The 23,618-nt window shown below is 43.5% G+C and overlaps 1 protein-coding gene across 1 annotated transcript in view; it reads right to left on the bottom strand.

Annotated features, from left to right (window-relative positions):
* The window catches only part of col13a1 (collagen, type XIII, alpha 1), an 81,749-nt gene that overhangs the window by 12,629 nt on the left and 45,502 nt on the right, over positions 1–23,618 (bottom strand). Inside the window, exons 27-30 of the mRNA XM_063491134.2 lie at positions 23,360–23,401; positions 23,219–23,260; positions 14,458–14,484; positions 14,223–14,309 (exon numbers count right to left, since the gene is read on the bottom strand). Of these exons, the coding sequence (XP_063347204.2) occupies positions 14,223–14,309; positions 14,458–14,484; positions 23,219–23,260; positions 23,360–23,401 (198 nt within the window). The remainder of the gene's footprint in view (positions 1–14,222; positions 14,310–14,457; positions 14,485–23,218; positions 23,261–23,359; positions 23,402–23,618) is intronic.

Raw genomic sequence — 23,618 nt, 5'->3', positions numbered from 1 at the left:
ATCTTCCATAACCTAACCAAGTTTCAGACTCATACATAAAACACAGAGCAGGGGCTGTTGTTTTGAAATTTTGTAGGGGGCGCTATGGAGCCATTTTGCGCTATTCACGGAAAGTGATCACATAACCAGAAAGCGCTCATCACATTGGAGGTGTGGGCCAAATTTCAAGACTTCTTAAACTTTCCAAGCCCCTCAAAATCCGTTTCATCTTTCATGGTGAACTGCATTGCCACCAGGGTGCGCCGTTCAGTTTAAAGTCACAATTTTCTCACTGAAGCATCACGAGGGACTGATTGTGATATTCACCGCTTTTGAGGTGGCCACGACGTACCTGTGAAAATCAGTACAACAAAATGTAAGACATGACATTTCCTCTTCCCACTAGGTGGCGCTCTACGTATTCCTGACAATGGGCACATCAATCTGTTCAGGGCGGGTCTGACATCATGCCTGTAAAGGCTGGTACTGATCAGACTGGATTTCATTGAGTTATACTAATTTGTTTCTTCATGGCGAGACATCAATGTTCGCCATTCTGCAGGGGTCACGCCCTCTGACGAAAAGTCACAGTTTTCATGGTAACCCAAGACCAACTCCTTAAGGCTTTCCTGAAGAAATTTGAGGCTGCAGATGTCATCGATCACAATACTGTACCCCGAAGTGTAAAACATGACATTTCCTGTTCCCACTAGGTGGCGCTCTCCTTGGTGTCAAATATGGCAGTTGAAATATGTTCAGGGATGTAGCCTTATCATATGTGTGCTCTTTGGTCCAGGTCGGACCATGTATGACAGAATGAGAGACAATAAGATTTTCATGGCGAATCATTGAAATTCGCCATGGCGCCACAGCCTCACCATATCACGAAAACTCAAAAGCTCCGCAATTTAACATGGCCCAGGTGTGTAGTTGACACTGACCAAAGATGAAGCTTATATGACCAAATCCCAAGGAGGAGTTCAAAAAAGTTCGAGGCATGGAAATGGCAAAATTAAAGCCAAAATGTCACTTTCAAGTCCAAATGGCGGACTTCCTGTTGGGTTTGCATCAATGGGCCCACTGACTTTTTTGTTCGTCTTGGCATGATACACATGTGTGCCAGATTTCATACATGTAGCTCAAACGATGTGTTCGTAGGGCTGCATTTAACAAGGCATAGGTGGCGCTCTAGAGCCATTTCCCAATACTCATATGTAAAACCATTAAAATACAAAATTTTTCACCAGACCTGACGCGTGTGCAAAATTTCATGAGTTTTTGAGCATGTTTAGGCCCTCAAAAAGGCCCTTGTTTTGCCTGAATAATAATAATAATAATAATTAAAGCTGCAAGCAGCGATATGAGGGCCCTCGCACCCCAGATCGTCGAGCCACGCCCAAAACCTAAAACCAGCGCTTCCGATCTGATGTCACATTGATGGAATTCATGCATTTAACCGCCAGCTAACATTTCATCTCATTCAATCATGATTATAGTCGTCCCACTAGGTGGCGCTCTAACCATTAATGACAAATGGCATAACAAACATTTCCGAGGTCGAGTCTCATCACGCCTGCGACCTTTGGGAGAGATTGGATATTGTGTTTTTGAGTGGCAGCAGATTACTGCTTTTTGGCGAGTGATTGAAACTCCGCGTGCCGCCATGACCACCCCGTTTCCCTGAACGTAAAAAGCTTCGCAATTTAACATCACAAAGGTCTTTAGATTCCGCACACTAGAGATTGCGTCAATCTGATGAAATCCCTTGGAGGAGCTCGTCAAAGTACGTTGCCTGAAAAGAGAGGAAAATGTCGCCAAAATTACACATTAATTTCAAAATGGCTGACTTCCTGTTGGATTTGGGATATTGCTCCAAGAGACTTTTTTGTACATCTTGAGATCTTCCATAAGGTTACCAGGTTTCAGACTTATAGATAAAACACCGAGCAGGGGCTGTTGTTTTGAAATTTTGTAGGGGGCGCTGTGGAGCCATTTTGCGCTAATCAATGAAAATGATCACATAACAAGATAGCGCTCATCACATTGGAGGTGTGCGCCAAATTTCAACACTTTTTAAACTTTCCAAGCCCCTCAAAAGCCACTTAGTCGTTCATGGTGAACTGCGTTGCCACTAGGGTGCGCCGTTCAGTTTAAAGTCACAATTTTCTCACTGAAGCATCATAAAGGACTGATGGTGATATTCACCGCTTTTGAAGTGGCCAGGATGAACCTGTGAAAATCAGTGCAACAAAATATAAGACATGACATTTCCTGTTCCCACTAGGTGGCGCTCTACGTATTCCTGACAATGGGCACATCAATCTGTTCAGGGCGGGTCTTACATCATGCCTGTAAAGGCTGGTACTGATCAGACTGGATTTCATTGAGTTATACTAATTTGTTTCTTCATGGCGAGACATCATTGTTCACCATGCTGCTGGGGTCACACCCTTTCGCGAAAAGTCACAGTTTTCACTATAACCCAAGACCAACTGCTTAAGGCTTTCCTGTAGAAATTTGAGGCTGCAGATGTCACCCATAAAAATACTGTACACCAAAGTGTAAAACATGACATTTCCTGTTGCCACAAGGTGGCGCTGTCCCTGGTGTCAAATATGGAGTTTGAAATATGTTCAGGGGTGGAGCCTTATCATATGTGTGCTCTTTGGTCCACGTCGGACCATGTATGAGGGAATGAGAGACAATAAGATTTTCATGGCGAGTCATCGAAATTCGCCGTGGCGCCACGGCCTCACCGTATCGCGAAAACTCAAAAGCTCCGCAATTTAACATCGCCCAGGTGTGTAGTTGACACTGACCAAATATAAAGCTTATACGACCAAATCCTAAGGAGGAGTTCGAAAAAGTTCGAGGCATGGAAATGGCAAAATTAGAGCCAAAATGTCACCTTCAATCCAAAATGGCGGACTTCCTGTTGGGTTTGCGTCAATGGCCCCACTGACTTTTTTGTTCGTCTTGGCATGATACACATGTGTGCCAAATTTCATACATGTAGCTCCAACGATGTGTTCGTAGGACTGCATTTAACAACGCATAGGTGGCGCTACAGAGCCATTTCCCAATGCTCATATGTAAAACCATTAAAATACAAAATTTTTCACCAGACCTGGCATGTGTGCAAAATTTCATGAGTTTTCGAGCATGTTAAAGCCCTCAAAAAGGCAATTCATTTCAATGAAAAATAATAATAATAATAATAATAATAATAATAATAATAATAATAAACAGAGCAGATACAATAGGGCCTTCGCACTCTCGGTGCTCGGGCCCTAATTAAAGCTGCAAGCAGCGTTATGAGGGCCCTCGCACCCCGGCACGTCGAGCCACGCCCACCACCTAAAACCAGCACGTCCGATCTGATGTCACATTGATAGAAATCATGCATTTAACCACCAGCTAACATTTCATCTCATTCAACCATTATTATAGTCGTCCCACTAGGTGGCGCTCTAACCATTACTGACAAATGGCATCACAACCATTTTCGAGCTCGAGTCTCATGACGCCTGCGACCTTTGGGAGAGATTGGACATTGTCCTTTTGAGTGACAGCAGATTACTGCTTTTTGGCGAGTGATTGAAACTCCACGTGCCGCCATGACCACCCCGTTTCGCTGAACGTAAAAAGCTTCGCAATTTAACATCACAAAGGTCTTTAGATTCCACACAGTGGAGATTGGGCCAATATGATGAAATCCCTTGGAGGAGTTCGTCAAAGTATAAGGCCTGAAAAGAGGGGAAAATGTCACCAAAATTACACATTAATTTCAAAATGGCTGACTTCCTGTTGGATTTGGGATATTGCTCCAAGAGACTTTTTTGTACATCTTGATATCTTCCATAAGCTTACCAAGTTTCAGACTCATACATAAAACACAGAGCAGGGGCTGTTGTTTTGAAATTTTGTAGGGGGCGCTGTGGAGCCATTTTGCGCTATTCAGGGAAAGTGATCACATATCAAGAAAGCCATCATCACATTGGAGGTGTGCGCCAAATTTCAAGACTTCTTAAACTTTCCAAGCCCCTCAAAAGGCACTTCATCTTTCATGGTGAACAGCGTTGCCACCAGGGTGCGCCGTTCAGTTTAAAGTCACAATTATCTCACTGAAGCATCATGAGGGACTGATGGTGATATTCACCGCTTTTGAAGTGGCCACGATGAACCTGTGAAAATCAGTGCAACAAAATATAAGACATTACATTTCCTGTTCCCACTAGGTGGCGCTCTACGTATTCCTGACAATGGGCACATCAATCTGTTCAGGGCGGGTCTGACATCATGCCTTTAAAGTCTGGTACTGATCAGATTGGATTTCATTGAGTTACACTAATTTGTTTCTTCATGGCGAGACATCAATGTTCGCGATGGTGCTGGGGTCACACCCTCTGATGAAAACTCACAGTTTTCACTGTAACCCAAGACCAACTCCTTAAGGCTTTCCTTGAGAAATTTGAGGCCGCAGATGTCACCCATTACAATATTGTACACCAAAGTGTAAAACATGACATTTCCTGTTCCCACTAGGTGGCGCTGTCCCTGGTGTCAAATATGGAGGTTGAAATGTGTTCAGGGGTGGAGCCTTATCATATGTGTGCTCTTTGGTCCAGGTCGGACCATGTATGACAGAATGAGAGGCAATAAGATTTTGATGGCGAGTCATCGAAATTCGCCGTGGCGCCACGTCTTCACCGTATCGCGAAAACTCAAAAGCTCCGCAATTTAACATGGCCCAGGTGTGTAGTTGACACTGACCAAAGATGAAGGCTATACAACCAAATCCCAAGGAGGAGTTCGAAAAAGTTCGAGGCATGGAAATGGCAAAATTAGAGTCAAAATGTCACCTTCACTTGCAAATGGCGGACTTCCTGTTGGGTTTGCATCAATGGTCCCACTGACTTTTTTGTTCGTCTTGGCATGATACACATGTGTGCCAAATTTCATACATGTAGCTCAAACCATGTGTTCGTAGGGCTGCATTTAACAAGGCATAGGTGGCGCTACAGAGCCATTTCCAAGTGCTCATGTGTGAAACCATTAAAATATAAAATTTTCCACCAGACCTGGCATGTGTGCAAAATTTCATGAGTTTTTGAGCATGTTTAGGCCCTCAAAAAGGCCCTTGTTTTGCCTGAATAATAATAATAATAATAATAAGAAACGGAGCAGATACAATAGGGCCTTCGCACTCTCGGTGCTCGGGCCCTAATAATAATTAAAGCTGCAAGCAGCGATATGAGGGCCCTCGCACCCCAGATCGTCGAGCCACGCCCAAAACCTAAAACCAGTGCTTCCGATCTGATGTCACATTGATGGAATTCATGCATTTAACCACCAGCTAACATTTCATCTCATTCAATCATGATTATAGTCGTCCCACTAGGTGGCGCTCTAACCATTACTGACAAATGGCATAACAAACATTTCCGAGGTCGAGTCTCATCATGCCTGCGACCTTTGGGAGAGATTGGATATTGTGTTTTTGAGTGGCAGCAGATTACTGCTTTTTGGCGAGTGATTGAAACTCCGCGTGCCGCCATGACCACCCCGTTTCCCTGAACGTAAAAAGCTTCGCAATTTAACATCACAAAGGTCTTTAGATTCCACACACTGGAGATCGCGTCAATCTGATAAAATCCCTTGGAGGAGTTCGTCAAAGTACGTTGCCTGAAAAGAGAGGAAAATGTCGCCAAAATTACACATTCATTTTAAAATGGCTGACTTCCTGTTGGATTTGGGATATTGCTCCAAGAGACTTTTTTGTACATCTTGATATCTTCCATAAGCTTACCAGGTTTCAGACTTATAGATAAAACACCGAGCAGGGGCTGTTGTTTTGAAATTTTGTAGGGGGCGCTGTGGAGCCATTTTGCGCTATTCAATGAAAATGATCACGTAACAAGATAGCGCTCATCACATTGGAGGTGTGCGCCAAATTTCAACACTTTTTAAACTTTCCAAGCCCCTCAAAAGCCACTTAGTCGTTCATGGTGAACTGCGTTGCCACTAGGGTGCGCCGTTCAGTTTAAAGTCACAATTTTCTCACTGAAGCATCATAAAGGACTGATGGTGATATTCACCGCTTTTGAAGTGGCCACGATGAACCTGTGAAAATCAGTGCAACAAAATATAAGACATGACATTTCCTGTTCCCACTAGGTGGCGCTCTACGTATTCCTGACAATGGGCACATCAATCTGTTCAGGGCGGGTCTGACATCATGCCTGTAAAGGCTGGTACTGATCAGACTGGATTTCATTGAGTTATACTAATTTGTTTCTTCATGGCGAGACATCATTGTTCGCCATGCTGCTGGGGTCACACCCTTTCGCGAAAACTCACAGTTTTCACTATAACCCAAGACCAACTGCTTAAGGCTTTCCTGTAGAAATTTGAGGCTGCAGATGTCACCCATAAAAATACTGTACACCAAAGTGTAAAACATGACATTTCCTGTTGCCACAAGGTGGCGCTGTCCCTGGTGTCAAATATGGAGGTTGAAATATGTTCAGGGGTGGAGCCTTATCATATGTGTGCTCTTTGGTCCACGTCGGACCATGTATGAGGGAATGAGAGACAATAAGATTTTCATGGCGAGTCATCGAAATTCGCCGTGGCGCCACGGCCTCACCGTATCGCGAAAACTCAAAAGCTCCGCAATTTAACATGGCCCAGGTGTGTAGTTGACACTGACCAAAGATGAAGCTTATACGACCAAATCCCAAGGAGGAGTTCGAAAAAGTTCGAGGCATGGAAATGGCAAAATTAGAGCCAAAATGTCATATTCACATCCAAATGGCGGACTTCCTGTTGAGTTTAGGACATGGCCATAATAGACTTTTTTGTGCGTCTCCTAACGTTAGATATGTGTTCCAAGTTTCATGCATGTAGGTCATTCCCACACCGGGGGCTCGCATTTTTCATTTTTCTAGGTGGCGCTACTGAGCCAATTTTCCCTTGACATTTCTGAGGACATTAAAATACGTAAATTTTCACCAGGCCGGACGCGTGTGCAAAATTTCATGAGTTTTTGAGCATGTTTAGGCCCTCAAAAGGTCGATTCATTTGCCGTAATAATAATAATGATAATAATAATAATAATAATTAAAGCTGCAAGCAACGATATGAGGGCCCTCGCACCCCAGCACGTCGAGCCAAGCCCAACACCTAAAACCAGTGCGTCCGATCTGATGTCACATTGATGGAATTCATGCATTTAACCACCAGCTAACATTTCATCTAATTTAACCATTATTATAGTCGTCCCACTAGGTGGCGCTCTAACCATTAATGACAAATGGCATAACAAATATTTTTGTGCTCGAATCTCATCATAACTGTGACCTTTGGGAGAGATTGGACATTGTAGTTTTGAGTGACAGCAGATTACTGCTTTTTGGCGAGTGATTGAAACTCCACGTGCCGCCATGACCACCCCTTTTCCCTGAACGTAAAAAGCTTCGCAATTTAACATCACAAAAGTCTTTAGATTCCACACACTGGAGATTGGGTCAATATGATGAAATCCCTTGGAGGAGTTCGTCAAAGAACGGTCAATGAAAAGAAGGGAAATTGTCGCCAAAATTACACATTAATTTCAAAATGGCTGACTTCCTGTTGGATTTGGGATATTGCTCCAAGAGACTTTTTTGTACATCTTGATATCTTCCATAAGCTTACCAGGTTTCAGACTCATACATAAAACACAGAGCAGGGGCTGTTGTTTTGAAATTTTGTAGGGGGCGCAGTGGAGCCATTTTGGGCTATTCAATGAAAATGGTAAAATAACAAGAAAGCGCTCATCACATTGGAGGTGTGCGCCAAATTTGAAGACTTTTCAAACTTTTCAAGCCCCTCAAAAGCCACTTCAATGGTCATGGTGAACAGCGTTGCCACCAGGGTGCACCGTTCAGTTTAAAGTCACAATTTTCTCACTGAAGCATCAAGAGGGGCTGATGGTGATATTCACCACTTTTCAGGTGGCCACGATGAACCTGTGAAAATCAGTACAACAAAATGAAAGACATGACATTTCCTGTTGCCACTAGGTGGCGCTCTACGTATTCCTGACAATGGGCACATCAATCTGTTCAGGGCGGGTCTGACATCATCCCTGTAAAGTCTGGTTCTGATCAGATTGGATTTCATTGAGTTACACTAATTTGTTTCTTCATGGCGAGACATCAATGTTCGCCATGCTGCTGGGGTCACACCCTTTCGCGAAAACTCACAGTTTTCACTATAACCCAAGACCAACTCCTTAAGGCTTTCCTGGAGAAATTTCAGGCTTCAGATGTCACCCATAACAATACTGTACACCAAAGTGTAAAACATGACATTTCCTGTTGCCACAAGGTGGCGCTGTCCCTGGTGTCAAATATGGAGGTTGAAATATGTTCAGGGGTGGAGCCTTATCATATGTGTGCTCTTTGGTCCAGGTCGGACCATGTATGACAGTTTGAGAGGCAATAAGATTTTCATGGCGAGTCATCGAAATTCGCCATGGCGCCACGGGCTCACCGTATCACGAAAACTCAAAAGCTCCGCAATTTAGCATGGCCCAGGTGTGTAGTTGACACTGACCAAATATAAAGCTTATACATCCAAATCCCAAGGAGGAGTTCGAAAAAGTTCGAGGCATGGAAATGGCAAAATTAGAGTCAAAATGTCACCTTCACCTCTAAATTGCGGACTTCCTGTTGGGTTTGCGTCAATGGGCCCACTGACTTTTTTGTTCGTCTTGGCATGATACACATGTGTGCCAAATTTCATACATGTAGCTCAAATGATGTGTTCGTAGGGCTGCATTTAACAAGGCATAGGTGGCGCTACAGAGCCATTTCCTAGTGCTCATGTGTAAAACCATTAAAATACAAAATTTTTCACCAGACCTGGCATGTGTGCAAAATTTCATGAGTTTTTGAGCATGTTTAGGCCCTCAAAAAGGCCCTTGTTTTGCCTGAATAATAATAATAATAATAATAAGAAACGGAGCAGATACAATAGGGCCTTCGCACTCTCGGTGCTCGGGCCCTAATAATAAACGGAGCAGATACAATAGGGCCTTCGCACTCTCGGTGCTCGGGCCCTAATAATAAACGGAGCAGATACAATAGGGCCTTCGCACTCTCAGTGCTCGGGCCCTAATGAAACATGAAGTGAATTGTATTGATATGTGACTGAATGTGTAAATGCATTTTCTATGTTAAGAATGACAGATGAAAGATGAAAATGTAATGAAGTGGTTTTAAAGTTGAAAGTTTAAACTTTGTGTTAAATCATGTAAGTCAGATAGAGAGAGCATGATAACGTGCGGGTGGACATTGGGCAATTAGACGTTAATAATGTCACTGGATGTCCCCAGGGGTGAGGTTAGATGTCACTTCAGATGTGATGTCCAGTGGGCGAGTGGGGAGAAAGGGTGAGCAGTATAAAAGTGAGGGGCAATTTGGGGTTCTTCCCTTTTGTCTTCTATGAGATGAGCAGTTCAGAAGATTGGTTCACAGTGGAAAGCCACAGCCTGAACTGTGAACATGCAAACTGGTTTTGTACTTTTTGGCTTTTCATCTGCTCAGTTTTGCTGTGATGGTTCATTCAGAAGGATTTTGGTTTACATCTTACTGCCACTGAATCCCCAGCTGCTTTCCTGTAGGGTGATTACCATCAACTCAGAACACAGGGATAAGTGGATCTTTAGGTTGTGCTCATCCTTTCTCCAAGCTCTCCCCACCAAATATATTAAAAATATAAGCATTACCTCAGAGCAGGTTAATTAGATACGTATAGTTTACATATAGTTCAAGTGTTTTATGATTATTACTATTTGCCTTTGCTCTTGCTTTCTGGCAATTAAAGTCTAAATTGTGGACCTTCACTTTTTAACTCTTTGTTAGACAGTAAAGGTAAAAGTCTGAGCATTGTTTTTGATCAGTGCAAATAGCTTTTACAGTACCCTAGCCTGTTAAAATAATCTTCCCTTGGGCCCTTTCCTCAGAAATTACAAGTGCCATGATCAATAGGGGAGCTACCGTAAACCGATGGGACTGACAGTATTTGATCTGCAAGGCTACTCAGTTTTCTTCTTATCAGGGTTAGCAGTTGACCTCTGCATACCTATTGGGTAAGACTCATAGGACCAAGAGCTGAAACAGACTTCCTGTATAGGGGTTGGGGGCCCTTGCAGATCAAGAGTATAACAGAGAGCTATCAGGAAAAAAGGTTTTTCCTCTAGTTTGCGTCACCACGTCGTGACGCAGCTATCGCTTTGTATTTAGTCTGGTGGATTCTGTAATGCAATAGCCAGAAGCAGTGCTGCTGCACAGGCGCTGTTGCAGGTCATCTCCCGAATCGGCATCCCGAAAGAGATATTGACTGACCTGGGCACATCGTTCATGTCTCGCACCCTAAATGTCTACCACCCTCAGACTGATGGAGTGGTGGAGCGGCTGAATAAGACTTTAAAGTCCATGACTCGGAAGCTCATTCACGAGGATGAACATAATTGAGATCGCTGGTTAGACCCTCTGTTGTTTGCAGTGTGGGAGGTGCCCCAGGCCTCCACCATGGGATTTTCTGGAAGCTGCAAGGGGTGCTCAACCTTATTAAAGAAAACTGGAGGAAGATCTGAGTCCCATGAAAAATGAGATTCAGTACGTTCTGGATCTGCGAGCAAAACACACTTTTGGGAGGTTGTCACGGGAGAATTTGCGTGATGTCCGCAACATCTGTACAACATAGGGGCTGGAATCAGGCAATTTTAACAGGGAGATAAAGTGCTTGTATTGCTTCCCTTCTCCAGCTCAAAATTACTCGCCAAGTAGCAAGGGCCCTTGGTGGTGAGTGGGGGACGTCGATTATGAAGTGATATGGTCGGACAATGGAGGGTCCATGCATATCACCTCAACCTCTTCAAAGCATGGAGAGAGACTGAAGCCGCTTCTCTGGTGAGCCTGGTGAATGACAGAGACGAGTTGGGGCCAGAGGTGCCAAATACCACCATTCCTGCCTCCCTCCACTGTGATAACCATGTTGCACAGGTCTAGAGAGCGGATGTTGGCGGTTTGCAGACGTGTTCTCCCCCCCGCCCGGCCATATGACTCTCATCGAGCACCATTTTCATACACAACCTGGCGTGATGGCACATTCACGGCCATACAGGCTACCTGAACATAAAGGTCAAATTGTTCAGAGGTATTTGGCCGAGATGCTGTGGATGGGAGTAATAGAAGAGTCAAACAGCGTGGTGTAGCCCTATCGTTCTGGTCATGAAGAAGGATGGGTCTATCCCGTTCTGTGTAGACTATTGCAAAGTGAGTGAGGTGTCACGCTTTGATGCTTACCCCATGCCTGTTTCAATGAGCTCCTGGACTGGTTGGGCACGGCCCGCTTTTTCACAAAACTGGATTTAACCAAGGGCTATTGGCAGATTCCCTTATCTGCAGAGTCCAAGGAAAAAACGGCCTTCTCCACTCCGCACGGTGTGTACCAGTTCGTCACCCTTCTGTTCGGCTTGTTCGGAGCCCAGGCCAACTTCCAGAGCCTCATGGACTGCGTGCTGTGGCTGCACGCTGTAATGCTGCCCCCTACTTGGATGATGTTATCATGACACCTAGGCGGAGCATGTGCAGCAGGTGGCTGCAGTCCTGGAGTCCCTGAGGCAGGTGGGGCTCATGGCCAACCCAAAGAAGTGTGCAGTTGGACGGAGGGAGATACAGTATCTAGGGTAGCACTTGGGGGCAGGCAGGTGTGTCCACAGATGGGAAAAAACAGCAGCAATTGCCAAGATCAAAAAGGAAGTGAGACGGTTCTTGGGGCTGGCAGGGTACTACCACCGGTTCGTGCCGGGGTTTGCAGACCTGACCATCCCCTTAACCGATCTCACCTGAATGGGTGCTCCAGACCTGGTCCAGTGGACAGAGCCATGCTAAGTGGAGTTTGTGCAGGTAAAAAAGGCTCTCTGTGGGGAGCAGCTGCTCACAGCCCTGACTTTTCCCTCCCTTTTATCCTCCAGACTGACGCCTCGATGGTCAACTCTCTTTGTTATTACCTGCTGGGGCACTCATTCACCCTCTGCTCAGACCACGCCCCGCTGCAATGGCTTCACCGCATGAAAGATGCCAACGCCCGGATCACCTGGTGGTAGCTGGCTTTACAGCCCTTTAAATTTCAATTTGTCCTACTTCCTGTCTCTGGACAAGAAATTTAGCTGGTTTAATTTATCTGTTTCATATATGCTGTTGAACTATAGGTGACCTGTGTAAAGTGAATGTGTTTCTGCCTTACAGAAGAGTAGTAGTAAAAATGGGGGAGGACCCCTTATAAGGAGGGTCAGTTTGTATCCTCACTACAACCCCACAAGTGCCTCGTGCTGGCTGAATTCCTTCTTGCAAGAATAAAGCGCTCAAAAGGAAACTGAGCAGTGTGACCTCTTTTATTTAATGCACTAAACTTCCATAACACCCCTTTTTGATTAGTACACATAATTTATGAACATTTATGGTTTGAGTTGTTTTGGATGTGTGAATTGAATGGGTTGTTACTAAATCTGGTGGGAATTTCATGTCAATAGCACCTTTAGAAATATATTCAATGCTTATTTTACGCGCTGTATTATAATGTCTCAGTTAAAGCCAAGGACCTCAGCATGTTCCACTGAACATCACTTAAACCAGTGTTGGTTGGTCTGACTAATACACAGGTACATGTTTGATCCATATATTTTTATCTTCTTTTTTTATCACCTGCATTTTGTCCCTGTTAAGTTAAAGCTGAAATAAAATTTTTCAGCTCTATCTCTTAAAATTCAAGCTTTAAGTAATACCTGGATGATGTTGAAGAAAATGACTCTTTTGTCTTCTACTGTTTTGTTAATATGAAAGTGCTGGACCGGGCCACACTGACTCAGTCCAGCCTCAGTTCTTTGCCTACACGATACTACGGAGACTCCTGGTACTGGTGCTCCTCTGATAATGGTTTTCTTCTTGTACTCACACACACATTCAAGGTGAATATACTCACAGTTGATTTAAGTAAGTATGATTAATCTATTTTAGAACTGAAAAGTTAGAGTTGTTAGACTCTGTTTGCTGAACCTGCTTTCTAGAATCAGACTCAAACACAGGCAACAACAAAAAAAATAATAGATCACTAACAGGAAGAGGAAAAAAGGACTATAAAGAGAAGAGAAATCTAAAATGAGACAACAGAAAACTAGCCTTAAAAATAAAACAAGAAGTAAACAAAAGATAATTAGCATCAAGACAAAAAGAGACAAGGCAACACTAAATTAAGGTATTAAGGCAAAGACAGCAAATATAAGAAAAAAATGATTCTAAAAATATAAAAAGTATTAAAATCATACCAGGACTTAAAGTTCAACATTATCTCACTGTCTAAAAATAATCACTAGGATAAGAAAGAAATAAGAGCTACAGCTTATTATTATCAGAGAAATAAAAGCAGGAATCCAAAATTCAACTTACAAAGCAAATCCTTGGGACCTTGATAGAGCCAATAATTTCACAATTAATGCTAATGCAACAACATCTTGCTATCATGTGAAAAACTCAATTCAAAAAATCTATTAGTGACTGAGAGCAACTGAAATGGTGTCGTCAGCCCTCTAAAGCCTTTGAACCTTTCTCTGGTGTTTTGCAACATTTTTTTCAACATCTGTATTTTCTGTAACTCCTGAACCAGCAGCTAAATTTTAAGAATTTCAGTGGTTCCTGAACGTGTTGACTCATTTCAGTGATATTAGAATGATTACAGTAATTCAAGGCATAGGGTCACAGCAGCCAAAGGTTGGTTGAGAGAAAAGAAAGTGAGTGTGACGACGGTTTTTAATCTGACAGTTTGAGGGTTTTTTACTGCTTTTTGTTGTTTTCTGTGTTGTTTGAAGAGATTGCCGTGGCCTGCCTGGCATTACTGTAATGATAACACTGAAAAAGCACAGAGTTGAAGGAACCGTTGAATTTTTTTGATTGTGCCAGTGGTACAAGAGTTTTGGTAGTTTGATGTAAAAGTTTGACCTAAAACTGATGGGTTTTTTTTTAATGTGAATGCAAACCAGTGTGAAAGAATAACAACCCAAAATGACAAAATTCATTTTCAGATTATCCCATTACAAATCAATTCAAAAATCATTTGCATCAATTTTCAATATGAGACAGCTAAGATGTATTTTGAATGTTGGTTATTATGAAGAGACAGTTCAGTGAACTTACAGGAAGTCCAAGATGGCCTCTGTCTCCCTTGTCGCCTTTCTGACCTGTCGCTCCCTTTTCTCCTCGGATTCCAATTCCTGGCTCTCCCTGAGTTAAAAGGTAAGAGATACAATACAATAATTACACTTTCCTACATAAAATCAATGATATGATATGACAACATATAACTAGAGGCAAATGTAATAAACGTAGAAACTGGGTAATATCATAGTTTGTTATCAAAATAGTATCTCACCTTAGGCCCTGATGGTCCTTGTGGTCCCTGGATAGAACAAAACAGTGGACTTTATTTCAATTCACTTTTATTTATATACTGCCAATCACAACAACAGTCATGCTAAAGTGCTTTATATTGAAAGGTAATGACCCTCCAATAAAACAGAGAAAACAATCAAACGACCCCAATGGCGACAGTGGGAAGGAAAAGCTCCCTTTAAACAGGAAGAAACCTCTGGCAGAACCAGGCTCATTGAGGAGCAGCCATCTTCTGCGATCGGTTAGGGAGTGAGTGGAGGACGGCAGGATGAAAGGACGAGATAAAAGTACATGGAGGACAAGAGTCAAAGCTTTAAAATAAGTAATGATTAAATTCAGAGTTGTGTATAAACACATGGTGAGTGAAATAAAGGTGAGTGAAGAAGAAACACCAAGTGCATCATGGGAAGTCCCCAGCAGCATAGACCTATCCAGAGTTTTCAGTCACATGACTGACTCACTACCCTGAAATGCAAAACATTACTCCATCATGATGGTCAGAAGTGGACAGTAGATGGTGCTGTAGGAAAAGTGTTTTTCTCACCTATATCAAGCAACTACTTGAAAAACAAACATATGAAGATAAACAATGAATTTTGGGGACCTGTGATCCATATTTTGATCTGGCAGCTTTATGTAAATACCTAAAATACCTAAAAGTGGCAATGTCTCTCCCAGAGCTCCAGTTCAGTGACATCTATGTATATCTTGTAGATCAGGGGTAGGCAACCTTTCTGATGATGAGCGCCATCTAAAATTCCCTCAGAAGTCAATGTGCCATATGATTGCATTTGCAATAAATGTAATAACGCTCTATATCAGGGGTCTCAAACTCGCGGCCCGCGGGCCATTTGCGGCCCACCTCACCTCTACTTGCGGCCCGCATATTGATGTGAAGAAATATTTTTAAAAAACTATTATACGAAAAAGATGGCAGAGTGTTACAGGTATGTCCCTTTAAGACTGTAGCCTCATGGGCGGTGTAGTCCTTGCAGCAGGGAGAACATTTGGGACCGCCCCTCCCGCTGTGTGTGTGTGAGCGTGAGGGAGGGAGAAAAAGGAGAAGTACGAGGTGCCACCGAGCAGAAACGGGAGCTGGAAGCATGTAAATATAATAATAACCACTGCAGCCATAAAGAGTGCCTGACGAGCCCAGTTGTAAGTAAGCTATTTAGACTCGACTGTACACCGTGTTCGTGTTCTCCTCCGATACAATAAAGTTCTGCTGGAGCAGCCTTTCAAAAGCCTCTTTCTGTCTCTCGCTAGCAAGGTTGACCCAGACAGTAAAGCTAGTTCCCGGCTACGAGCCCGACACGGAACCCAAAGTATTAGCCAGAGGTCTCCTTACCACGGTTCGGAGCCGCGGACCTGGCCGAGGTAACAAGAGAGTGCAAACATGTTGAGGGCTGTGTTAGTTCAGTGAAAGATTTATTTGGAAAGAAAACAATTTTCACTTGCAGTCGAAAACTAATGTGTACGCTTATGCCTGCATTTTGTTAAATACAAACAAAATTGTAGCAAAAGTGCTGCCACGTGTCTGGCCAGAAAGAGCTGTTTATTTGGTAGTTCAATGAAACTACTGTACTATACTGTACTATACTGCTGAGTGACCGTCTTCTGCTCGTCAAATACATTTCATTGCAATGTTGACCCTATGCTAACTTGCATATGACAAATGAAACTGAAACTGAAAGGCTTCAGATAGTTGAGAGTGAGAAAAAAATTGCGTTCATGTTTGCAATTTTGTCTTGTTACACAATATTTGGAATTAAATAAAACAAACAAAACACTACATTTTAGGAAATATTAGTGGGTGTTTTCGTTTTTGTTTTTTTGTACTACTTGGACAATAAAGTGGCACTCCAATGAGATGACGGTGCCAGAAGTGGCCCGCGGCTCATTTGAGTTTGAGACCCCTGCTCTATATGAACAGTTACACACTATATAGAGACACTTAATAGAATTATATTTGTTTGCAGATGTTGGCAGCTATCAGCGAATAGTTATCAGTTATTTTGAAACAAAAAAAGACTTTTTATCCATAACAGCAAATGAACTGTACAACAGAAAATGCAAATGCTATTTATGGTCTCCTCACAACAATGATAAGAAAAATAAACTGGGCCAATATGGCATGTTTGTTAATACAGAGATACACATGTTAATGTGATCTCTGGTCTCCCACTCAGAGACACAGGTCTCCGAGTGTCCAGCATTCAGACGGCTACCTGAGGACACTCATGTGAGAGAAAATCTGCTCACACAGATATGTAGAGCCAAATACTGTCAATAAGGCCTCTGCAATGTTCTGAAGACAGTTAAACTTGTCAGATAGTGATGTCCAGCAGGTGAAAATGCAGCTCCATGAACATGCACAGCTGTGGATTCCAGCTGCGTTCGTAGTTCTGCAAACTTTGACCCCACAGAGTCGAGCTTTCAGTTCAATCAGCTGCATTTCAATGTTGCATTAACTGGCATTAAATCAGCCAGTTAATGCGAGACAAACCCAGCTGCACATTAAAGCTTTCTGGTTTGATCAGTCTTGAGTCTTCGGATGTATCCGTGTATTTCCGCGGTGCTGATGCTGTGCTGAGCGGACAGCTGCTGAAGCATTTGAAGTGTCGGAATGTGGAAATTTCAACATCGCTTGAAAAAACTGCCAGCTAGCAACGTCCCTCTCACTGGTAGGCTAAGTTATTTTTAGCCAATTACAAGTTGAATCTGGTAGTTGGGGTTGTTTGCTAAGATGCAGTCATTAAGACAATGCTTCCCAAAGTGTGGGGCCCGCCCCCTAGGGGGGCGCAGAGCCATTGCAGGGGGGGCGCGGTATGAAAAGGGGAAAGAAAAAAAAACGCTTGGACACTGCTAGCACGGGGCTCCCACACAAATGCAAAGCAGGAGATGAAGCATCGCTGAATATGTTTCCAAACCAACTTCATTCTAAGCCAAAGACTAGAAAATATGGTGAAGCATATCTTCCCTTTGGCTTCACCTGCACAAGTGCCGAGGTAGGTCTCCCCTGCAGAATTGGTTTTCCCTTTGTCGGGAGCAGCGCTGGCTGTTCAAATCACGGACAAACAGGATCCCACATTCTTGATTTTTAGTTCACAAACACTTGTTGTAATGACTAACTACTCCTGACATTTTGGAGATGTTAGCTCTTTATACAGTAAAGTTACAGTGGGATCCAAATAACATCAGGCTGATCCTGCCACGATTTGTTCCCCCTGTCTAAATCACGGACAAACAGTATCCCACAGTCGTTTATGTTTTTAAACCCATTTTGCACAGAGGCATTTTTTGAAAAATGTACTGATAGCAATGTTGAATATTATTACACAGGAAAAAACAACTACACGTAAAATAATTACACCGTGACGCCTCTGCCTTTGTAAGAGGGACAGTAACTGTGTGTGTGTATGTAAGCGTGTAAAACCTGCAGATAGTCAGATTAACAGTATTTTGTCTCTACCTGCCATTCTGCAATTCATCTCATGTAAACAATAACGTGGCGCACAGCGTGACGTGAAAAAGGCACATACCTTTGACGTTGCGTGATGAACTCTGTATTCCTCGTCCACACGTAAACGCAAAAAAGGAGTTTTAAAAAAATCTCCGTTTTCGGTGATTCGAAATGCCGTTTACGTGTGGACGAAACAGCTGCGTTTTCAAAAATACCCGTGTAGGTGTGGACGTAGCGTAAAAGAGTTGGTAGTTTATTTTCTTACTACCTGTAATTTATTGCAGATTACTTGTATTTGCTTAATTGTTTACTAAATGTTTGAGGTGTGAAATAAACCGCAATGGAGCAAAATATGGGTGTGTGTGGTTGGAGGATGTGTTTGTGCGCGGGGGGGGGGGGCAAACATTTTATTGTAAAACAAAGGGGGGCCTAGCAAAAAAAGTATGGGAACCGCTGCATTAAGAAGCGGCACAACTAATGTGTCTATGCAAGCTCATTTGCAATGTGCACCGCTGGCCCGGCCATTTATTTTTTAATGCACCTTCTCAGATTAATTCACTGCGTGTAGTGCCCAGGGCTGGACTGGGACAAACGTCAGATAAAAACTTTGGTTGTAAGATTCAGATAATTATTTATTCAAAGCGAGACATTTTAAATGAGAATAAGAAAGAAAAGTATGTCTTTGTGCCCCCCTCTCCCTGTTAATGCCCTACCTGGCCCCCTGGCAAAACTTTGCTAGACCCGCCCCTGCACAGGTACCAGCTGTCAGCTACATAGAAAAGGATCCTGGTGTTATTTGTCTCTCAGAAACAGTTCATAACTTCCCTTCAACTCATTCATGTCACCTAAAAGGTAAACCTGTTTCTCCATCACCTGTTCAGCTCTGATGATTCAGTAAGCACATCTCCTGGTTTCATCTTCATGTTTCCCTCTCACCACATATCCAAACCGACATCATGACCAGCAGCTTTACAGCTGTGGCTCCAGCAAACATCAGCTGATACTAGAAATTAATATTAAATAAATTCTAACAACAGCTGATCAAGCTTAAACGTGCTGCTGTTGTTTAGCGCGACATCCGCTGGTTTCCTGTTTCTGGAGCAAAGTGAGCGATAAACAAACAAGAGAGAAAACCCGATCAGCTGATCATTGATCAGTTTCATGATTGAAGTAGCAACAGGAGAGGGAGGGGAGAGAATGAGAGAAGAAGAGGCAGCTGACAGCGTAAAGACACAGACTAACTCCAGCTTTGTGTCTTTTTCATTGTAGCTGAAGTCCGGGACAAACTGTGTTCCTTCTCAGCTCAATACGAAACACGTAATATTTTCTCTGAATACGAGACGATTCCGTTTGTACGGGACGGTTGGCAACTCTACTAACTAACCTTATGAATAAAATAAAGTTCACTATCAGTAGCATCATAGCACCCACCCAGCTGTATAAAAACTCCGTCATGCTAGCTAGTACGCAGTACGAGTTATTGTAACTGACTGTAAAAAGTCAGCACAACGAAAATAAACTCCACCTAAACTTGGTTTATATCTGACCAGATAGACTGCAGGTCATAACTTCTTACCTGAAGTTCAGTTCACCTGACACTCGGACCGGCGGCCGCCTCGGGTCACTCCTCCTCCTGCCTCCCCTCTCCCTCATCCACCTGCTGGCCTCTGTGGAAGCTCCACCATAGCCACCACCAAACAACTGAGTTATTTTTACACATCGACCAGCATCTGGCCAATCCACCACCTTTCATTGTTTATGCCGTTACAAAAAAAAAAAAAAAAAAAGACATCGGCCCACAAAAACGAAAAATCACCATCGGCCCACTGGGCAAATGCCCGGTATGCCTGATGGCCAGTCCAGCTATGGTGTGCCATCAGTTAACCCACGCGTGCTCAGGGTTGCCGACCCCTGTTGTAGAAAATCACTGACCTTACGCCGATGCCAGGATGAAACCTTTCAAACTATGGACTTCTATGTCTATTTTCAATTTGGATAGGTAAATAATATTGCTATGTGGAAGCCAGAGATGGGCAGCGTTACTGCCGTGTTACGGGATTACTTTTTTGGAGAAGTAATCAGTAATTAGTAACCAATACTGGTGGAAGCTGAAGAGCAAGAAAGTGTTCATCATTAAAGCAAAGGTAAGTGCTGCATGGCTATCTTAAATAAACTAACACATGTAAATCTTAAGCTTGGTTGACTTGGGCTTTCACTGTGTATGACTAGAAAAGTTCCAGTAGTACTAGTTTTTCACATTAACGTCATGTCATAACAGTAAAGTTGAAAGAGTATTTTTCCAGTGTCAGGTTAACCATTCCTGGAGTTTAAATTAGCCACCACTGAGAGCCTGGATTGTTGCCGAGATTAGTGCGATTTGGCCTGTAAGGCAGGTAAAGAGATGTGTCCTCACATGTTGGTGCAATACTCAACGCCCTTCTGGCAGCTGTAAATAAATGCTGATTAGTGCATCCCATAGCACAGGAACTATCTGCCATTTTGGCCTTCAAGCCACACGTTGAACTTGATGTTCAAAGGGAGTCATGTTAATTTCACATGTAGCATCCACGTACAGCTTGTTACAAGCAGGTGTGGGACCTGACTGACCTGAGGCACTCACCACAGGGCAACATAAACGTAATGCCATGTACACATGGTCCAGCTTCCTGTCCCCCCTGCTAGGACACTTAACATGTTGGTGGAATTTGAGGAGTTTAGATTTCAAACCACAGGGCACTGTTTGAGGGCCTGCAGTAATGTTCCAGTCTGTGGCTCCAACTTCGTCCCAGACTTAACACCAATCATCAATATTAAGCAGGTGGTTTTGATGGTATTGCATGTCTATGTATTTGACCGTATTAGAAGGCTCATTAGATCATACTGAGGTTGTAGAGGAAGTTTGCTACTCAATCCCCGGCTCTTTGAGTCATCTTTCAAAGTATTGCTCGAAAAGCTCCTGGCCCAGACGGTGTGTCTCCTGCCACCCTCAGACACTGTGCAGACAAGCTGGCCCCAGTGTTTTCTGGCATTTTCAACTCCTCACTGCAGGCATGTCATGTGCCTGCCTGCTTCAAGTCCTCTACCATAATCCCTGTCCCCAAGAAACCAAGGATCACTGGACTAAATGACTACAGACCTGTGGCTCTGACATCTGTGGTCATGAAGTCATTTGAGCGCCTGGTTCTCTCCTACCTCAAGACCCTCATGGCCCCCCTCCTGGACCCCCTGCTGTTTGCATACAGAGCCAACAGGTCTGTAGACAATGCTATCAACATGGCTCTACACTCCATCCTGCAGCATCTGGACTCCCCAGGAACCTACGCCAGGATCCTGTTTGTGGACTTCAGCTCTGCCTTCAACACCATCCTTCCATACCATCTCCAAGGCAAGCTTTCCCAGATGAATGTGCCTGATCCCATCTGCTGGTGGATCACTGACTTCCTGACGGACAGGAAGCAGCATGTGAGGCTGGGAAAGAATGTCTCGGACTCCCGGACCATCAGCACCGGCTCCCCTCAGGGCTGTGTTCTTTCTCCTCTGCTCTTCTCCCTGTACACCAACTGCTGCACCTCCACCCACCAGTCTGTCAAGCTAATCAAGTTTGCAGATGACACCACCGTTATTGGACTCATCTCGGACGGGGATGAGTCTGCCTACAGGAGGGAGGTTGAACATCTGGTGTCCTGGTGCAGCCACAACAACCTGGTGCTGAATGCCCAGAAGACAGTGGAGATTATTGTGGACTTCAGGAAGCACACAGCCCCACTCCCCCCCATCATCCTGACTGACACTTTCATCACCTCTGTGGACTCATTCCGCTTCCTGGGTACCACCATCACCCAGGAATTGAAGTGGGAGCCCACCATCACCTCCGTCATAAAGAAAGCCCAGCAAAGGATGTACTTCCTGAGGCAGCTGAAGAAATTCAACCTGCCAACACGGACGATGATGCAATTCTACACTGCAATCATCAAGTCCATCCTCACCTCCTCCATCACCGTGTGGTACACTGGAGCCACTATCAGGGACAAACAGAGACTGCAGCGTGTTGTGCGCTCTGCTGAGAAGGTGATTGGCTGCAGACTCCCATCTCTGGAGGACCTGTACACCTCCAGGACACTGGGGCGTGCAGCTCGGATCACAGCTGACCCTTCTCACCCTGGACACAGTCTGTTTGACCTGCTCCCCTCAGGCAGGAGCCTCCGGTCCATTCGCACTAGAACCTCTCGCCATAAGAACAGTTTCTTCCCCTCTGCTGTTGGATTCATGAACAATAACCATATGACTGTTCCCACCACTAACACATGAACCTACACTGTGTTCACTGCATCATTCCATGTTTGGCACTGATCACCACCTGCACTCATGTATATATCTATCTACTTAGCACTTGTAATTTTTATTTTTATGTTTATTTAAGCGTTATATGACAGTATGTTTGCACTAAGTACCGCAGCAATTTCCTAATGTTGTAAACCTGCTCAACATTTGGCAATAAACTTTTCTGATTCTGAAAGTATTCTTGGGTAAAATACTGAACCCCAATTAGTCCACAGTGTATCCATGTGAACGTGCATGTAAATGCTAAATAAATTGCTGAGACATAGATAAGCACTGTGTGAATGTGTGTGTGATTGGGTGAACGAGAAATATGCTTTGAGTGCTCAAACTGGTGTTGAGAAAAAGTTATATTTCCCAGAGCTTATTTAGTGCTATAGCTTGCTTTATGCATTTTTAATAACAGGTCAGTTTAGGAGAAGGCCAGCTGTGAGTGAGAACTAGGTCAGAGGGTGACAGGTTGCCTTAGCAACAGAGGCTTAAGTTAGTGGAAGCTTAATAATACAGGAAACTGTTCAGAAGATGCTTTGTGCAGAGCTGCAGAGTACAGGATGTAGACAGGAAGTGAAACTAGGCAGAGTGCAGCGCAGGAGTTGTTTTTATCGAAAAAGTGTGTGTGACGTATAACAGAACTATATTATACGCATCGGGCTTGTAATGCTTCAGATCTGCGGAGGGGTTAGCCTTCTGCACATCCCTTTCTGGAAAGTAATGATTGAATAAATAATTATAAATACTTTGACCACTGAGTCGTGTTTTCTCTGTCCAGTAAAAGAATAAAAGAACCAGATTTGATACTGGGTATAAAGACAATAAGGAAAGGAGGTAAGCATTCTATTTAGCATTTAAAAACATGGTTAGTATGTCACATAAAACACCTTTACAGTTATGCATTGCTTTTGTTTTTAAAGATAAGAGTTACGTGGAATATCTGACTTACTGCTGGGCCAGCTGGTCCTGGTGGTCCTGGAGGACCATAGATCTAAAGGCAGGGTATACACAGTTTTCAATTTTAAAAGTATTGCTTATAAGGCACTGACAAGCAGAAAATGATAAAGCTCAGTTTATAAATAATCCTTACCGATTCTAACCTTCCTCCATCTCCAGGTTCACCTTTTGGACCCTGTAACAATATGTGGGAAAGACACAGGGATAAAGGATTCGTGATATATTTCCATATTTTACAATACTATTGCAGGACATCTGTGATTTCATACTACACTTGTGCGATTTGATACAGCACTTGGAGTACAGCATTTCACTACCTCGCAGCCATCTAACCAACCATCTCTTGCAGCTTGAGAGGCAACACTGCATAGCATCGTACACAGGAACCATTT

This window comes from Pelmatolapia mariae, linkage group LG13 (genome assembly GCF_036321145.2).
Source record: "Pelmatolapia mariae isolate MD_Pm_ZW linkage group LG13, Pm_UMD_F_2, whole genome shotgun sequence".
NCBI classification, from domain to species: domain Eukaryota; kingdom Metazoa; phylum Chordata; class Actinopteri; order Cichliformes; family Cichlidae; genus Pelmatolapia; species Pelmatolapia mariae.
The sequence above is the reverse complement of the archived record's forward strand: the minus strand, read 5'-3'. Positions and strand labels throughout refer to the sequence as shown.